The following is a 5,240-nucleotide window of genomic DNA, read 5'->3' on the forward strand; positions in this document are numbered from 1 at the left end:
AAATAAATTCGAAAGAAAACGAGGGTGGCCATCGGAAACGCCAACCCCGATCTGACTCCCCACTTCCCAACTGTTATCCCTCCATTGGTCTCCGAGAAGAGAAAGTATAAGAAGGGAATTGCTTTTCCTGGGATTTCTTGTGGTTTTCTGCACTCGTCTGCTCATCAGGAGGTTGAGTTGTCAACCTCTCTTACTAACTCGCAAGGAAAGAGTTGGAATACAGTAAGATTTCACGATCCTAGTGAGAGAAAGAGAAGGAGAGAGAGTTGGTGGTGGTGGTTGGGATCTGGCAATGGCGGTGGATCCAAGGCAGCTGGTGGCTGGTTTTCTCACCTTGACCATGTTTATCATGCTTGCCAACATGATCAAAAGAGACCATTTTGATTCCACTGAGGTGATGAGTTCACTTTTTTCTGGATTTTTTGGGTGGTTTTTTAATAGTTTTTTGGTGGAATTGTGAGGGTGGTATTGGTTGTTTTTTGTTATAGTTTCTCTCTGTTCTGTATTTTTCTGGCGTTTTTTGGTGAAATTGTGAGGATGGTGTTGGTTTTTTTATAATTTCTCTCCGTGTATTTTGTTGGCCTTGTTTGATGGTTGTTGCTGGTTTCTTGGCGGAATTGTGAAGATGGTGTTGGTTGTTTTCGTTGGTTTCATGTGAGTAGAGAATTTGAATCTTGTTCTTTTGTGTTTACTTATTGTGAAATCTGGTGTCGATGGGTTTTGGTGGTGGAGAATTCATGTCGGAGTTTTGGCTTGAAATTAATCCAGTAACAGTTCTTTTTGGATGCTTAGCATTCCTGAATCTTGTTATATTCTTGGGTTCTTTTAGTTTATTATTTCGCAGTTTCTGTTGAATGTTCTTTTTCAGCTTGTTAGATTCTGGTGATGTATTTTCTTGTTTCAATGGAATAGTTTTTGTCCTTTATGAATTGAGAATTTGGTCGTTCTGTATGTGGGTTTTTGGTGTGCGAACTTCATTAATTAGTACGCTTTTAGAGTGGAATTCTTAAGTGAGTATGTTGGTTTCTTTTGTATCTAGTTCAGAATTTTATATTTCAATTGCCTGTATTTAGTTTTTTTATCCTTTTACATTTTTTGGTTTCATGTGAGTGGAGAATTTGGATATTCCTTGTAAAGTTAATGAAATAATTTATTTCTATGGCAAGTTCCAATCACTTTCTGTTTCGGCTCATATCTAATTTCATCAAGTTTTGGTGAAACTTTTCCATCTCCGTGCATTAGTTGGATTATTTTCAATCCTTATAAATCTTTCTTGCATTGAGAAGTTTGTTGCTTTTTGTTCATGTTTCTCATTATTCACCTTTTTGTTGTCTAGTGAGAATCGGATAATGATTTATTGTATTCTTATAGTGCAGTGGAATTATCAGGTTGCTGTTCTCCTGATACTTGATCTGACTAATTATTTCTGTATGTGTTTCATGGTTGAAGGAAACTCAAGTCATTGCAGTTGCACAGAAGAACGTCGAGAATAAAATTGAGACGGTAACTGGACCATGGAAGACATATGATCCAGAATTGAGACCTTGCTGGAGCAAACTGCAACTTAGTATTTTTCTTTTGTTCTCATTTTCTGTTAAAGCTTTATTTGAATTTTACATGAGAAAAGGTACCATTTATTTATTCTCCTTTTTTTTTGAAGAGGAGAAATCAAAGGGGTTCATCACACTTACATTGACTAATGGTCCACATTACCATCTCTCTCAGGTAGTATAAACTAATTTCTCTTTCTTTTCTGGTAATTATTTTATTGTTCTCTTAGTAATGAAAGCCTTAATTATTGTTGGAATTATTTGCTGGAGTTTTTACATTGTGTCTCAACTCGCTCAGCACAGTAAGGCTGAAGCAGAGTCTGGAGTGAGTAGTGCAGACGATCAATGTTTTTAGTTGGTAATGTTATTCATGGCATTTGTTAATTAATCCATCTGGGGAAAGATAATAATATTTCATTTTACATTTGAAGTTAGGATTATTTTTTGGAGGGAAGTTCATGCCTTGCTTTTCTTGTAACTTTCAACATCTTCCTAGGCGTTCTCTGCTGTCTATCACCATCTTCTCATTCCTCTCCTTTGCTTTCTTCACTATTTCTAATCAGATTGCGGATGCAGTAGCCATTGCTAGGTATCTGGGGGCAATTTTGGTGATACCTGATATCCAAGGAAGCAGTCCAACTGACAAGAGGTGATTTTTTTTTATTATAAGCGTCACATTCTTGAATATCCAGATAATCAAGGAGTATGCTTTTCTTTTGCTTCAAAGTCAGCTGTTGTACTACTAGAAGTTCCCTAACAGAGTGATGATGGCTGGTGTTCCCTTAATTGTCAAGCCCAATTCTTTTGTCATGGAAAATTGATGATTCTGGTCTGGTATCAAGAAAGAAGAAAAATCAACAATTGGAAAAATTTCTCCAAGACTGATATAGTGGTTTTGCAGTATTAGTACAATGCACAATTTGTCTAGAATTTGGTAGGGATTATTAAAGCTAGTGGGGAATTTACAGTAATGATAAATGATGTTTCAGCTTCTGCACTTCTAAATTTTGAGTGCCCTAAGATGTCAATAATTTATGTGAACGTAGTGACTTAGTGCCCAGAAACATCTCAGGCATATGCAAGAAAAATAGACATGCAGCTGAAGGATGAGGACTTTGCTTTGAAGTAAATCATGAAGGCGATTTTTCTTTTTCATCTTGAACAAGATAAACAGCATTTTCATACCATGTCAAAACTTCCCATCTAGGGTGCAGTACTCCACTGGTTCACTAGCAGAATGATGCTTGTATACTCTCCTACGATGCCATTTTCACAGTTTAGGCTACTCCCATTTTGCTCACATGGTGAATTAAGAATCTGTTGCTGAAAGTGCCCTTATCTAACTAGGCAAATCCTGGTTTGGTGCTCGGCCGAATCCAATATGACAGTCCGTACAGGGCCAGTTGTGATTGTGATTATTCATCAGAAAAGTGGTCTGAATTCAGAAGCAACAAACAGTATTTAAGAATAACCAACTATCAAGACCAATTGCCACCTTTAGATTTTCTGCTACACATGGACAGACGTCAAGCAACATCTACCACTGAATGGCTTGTTTTGGGTTATTTTCACGTTTTTCTTTCAAAAAGAGCAGTATTCATACTGTTTTATCTTTTCACCTCTTCTAGAAAACCTTCTTACTAATAAGCTTATTTCGTTTCAGGAAATTTGGAGAAATTTATGATGTTGAGAAATTTATCAAGAATCTCAATGGCGTGGTAAAGATAGCAGATCCTGCTGATGTAACCGCTGATAATCCTGCCACTCTCCGGATCCCCAGTAGACCAAGGCTAGATTTTATTGCTGAGAAAGTTGAACCAATATTCAAATCAACAAGGAATGTGAAACTTGTTAGTTACTTTCCTTCATTGAACATGAAAATAAAGGGGTTGCAAAAGAGTGAATTGGATTTATCCTTCTGTGTTGGAATGTTTGGTACTCTTGAGCTGCAGCCAGAGATTCGTGGTGTTGCAGATCAGATGCTTGAGAGACTTGGAACCCTAAGTCACAAATCTGATGGACACTTCATTGCAATAGATGTGAGGGTTGACATTTTGCAGCAAAAGGGATGTAAAGGCAACTCTGGAAGAAAAAGATGCTTTAGTGCTCAGGAAGTTGGCAATTTTTTGCAGAAAATTGGTTTTACTAGTGAGAGTGTTATCTATGTAACACAGTCAAAATGGCATGAAGATCTCGATCCTCTGAAGGCCATCTTTCCTAGAACCTATACAAAGGTATGAATTATGCAACGTTTAATCCTTTTACGTGCTTTTTTCTTATTTATGCCATCTGTTTTGTGTCTAAGAATGCTTTTGTTGCCTCTGAGTTAAATGAGTAATCATTATGCTGAAAGCAGAACAAGTTGAGAGACTTAGTCATGTGTTTGAAGCACTACCATTTGACCTTTGGTGTTGAACTGTGCCTTTATTCAAATATATACTACTCTACTAATGCTATTACTGTAGGCAGTATTGTAGATATTGGACAGCAATAACATTACAAGCCTTGAGTCAGAAGATTTTAGTTTCACTTGGTAGTTTTCTCTGTTCTTTATGAACTATTGCCTTTTGTTTATAATACTAAAAAGCTGGACAAAAGAAATTCTTTGGGTAAAGAACTTGCCTCGAACTCAAGGAGTTGATGAGTCAGTTAGGTTGACCGAGGGATTTGGCTGAGTCCATGCCTGACAAGCCAACTTCAGAACCTGGGGTCAAGTTCCCTAAGTCCATATTCAAAGACAGGTCTGATTTTCTGACCCTATAGTGGTTCTTGTTTCAAGGTCAGATTTGAGTTTCTAAGTTGTGAGATGTTCTCTCTTCAGGTCCAAAGATATAACTGTCTGGGAGAAAAGCAAGCATCTTTTGCATCCTACTTTTTAGTTGTTTCTGCTGGAAGTTCTATACACTACTAATGCTTTTGCATTTTGAAAAGAAGATTATTTTGTTGGTGAACTAAATTGAGTTTGAAGCCTGATGAAACCAACAAGAACTTCCATTTTTTTTTTAGTGGAAATTTGGTAGTGTTATAGAAAACTTGAGGTTTAACAAAATTCTGTCATTTACATATTCAGGTTATATGGATTATAATGCCTATGATAAATCTTCCTGGAAGTCATGCATGAGTCATTTTGTTTACTAAAAGTATTCTGCCATTTATCCATGAGTTTCATCTTTTGTTATATCAACCTGCCTTTGTTTCCAACTGAGTGAATGTGCAATTTACAGGAATCCATCATTCCTTCTGAGAAGAAGGATATGTTCCTTAACTCAAAGAGGTCAGAGTTGGAGAAATCCATTGACTTCTACATCTGTACTCATAGTGATGTCTTTGTGCCTGCTATTTCTGGTCTGTTCTATGCAAATGTTGTTGGACAAAGAATAGCTGCTGGCAGGACACAAATATTGGTTCCAACAGGAAGGCCCACTTCTGATTTTGTTTCACACTATGTTTCTGACAAGAGCCATTTGGCTTACTCATGTTTGTGTTAAATTATCCAAGGAATAAACAAATATGTTTTTGTTTGAATATACTTTGCCCAAACTTGCAAATATCTACTAGATGTATGCTGTTCACGTCTGTTACATTAAATTGATTTTCTTGTCCAGGATTTAAGATCTATTACTTCCCACTACAGCTATGATCTCTAGTTCACCATTTACAGCTAGTATCAAGAGTTTTGTGAAACAAGAT

At 36.7% G+C, this 5,240-nt stretch overlaps 1 protein-coding gene across 1 annotated transcript; it reads left to right on the top strand.

Annotated features, from left to right (window-relative positions):
* The first annotated feature begins 292 nt into the window (after positions 1-292).
* Positions 293-5,038, top strand: LOC149837237 (protein MANNAN SYNTHESIS-RELATED 1-like). Its single transcript, XM_090008000.1, has 6 exons — positions 293-394; positions 1,450-1,567; positions 1,661-1,725; positions 2,114-2,199; positions 3,214-3,784; positions 4,775-5,038. The coding sequence occupies exons 1-6, from the start codon at positions 293-295 to the stop codon at positions 5,036-5,038; spliced, it is 1,206 nt and encodes a 401-aa protein (XP_089864126.1).
* Positions 5,039-5,240: the final 202 nt, after the last annotated feature.

The sequence above is a fragment of the Nuphar pumila genome, chromosome 5, assembly GCF_984573655.1.
Source record: "Nuphar pumila chromosome 5, dmNupPumi1.hap1.1, whole genome shotgun sequence".
Classification (NCBI taxonomy): Eukaryota; Viridiplantae; Streptophyta; class Magnoliopsida; order Nymphaeales; family Nymphaeaceae; genus Nuphar; species Nuphar pumila.

Excerpts from the sequence above, each read along its gene's own strand:
- LOC149837237 (XM_090008000.1), top strand. The coding sequence starts at position 293 with ATGGCGGTGGATCCAAGGCAGCTGGTGGCTGGTTTTCTCACCTTGACC. Across the intron at positions 1,568-1,660 it reads CTGGAGCAAACTGCAACTTA|AGGAGAAATCAAAGGGGTTC; the intron begins GTATTTTTCTTT and ends TTTTTTTTGAAG. Across the intron at positions 3,785-4,774 it reads TTCCTAGAACCTATACAAAG|GAATCCATCATTCCTTCTGA; the intron begins GTATGAATTATG and ends TGCAATTTACAG.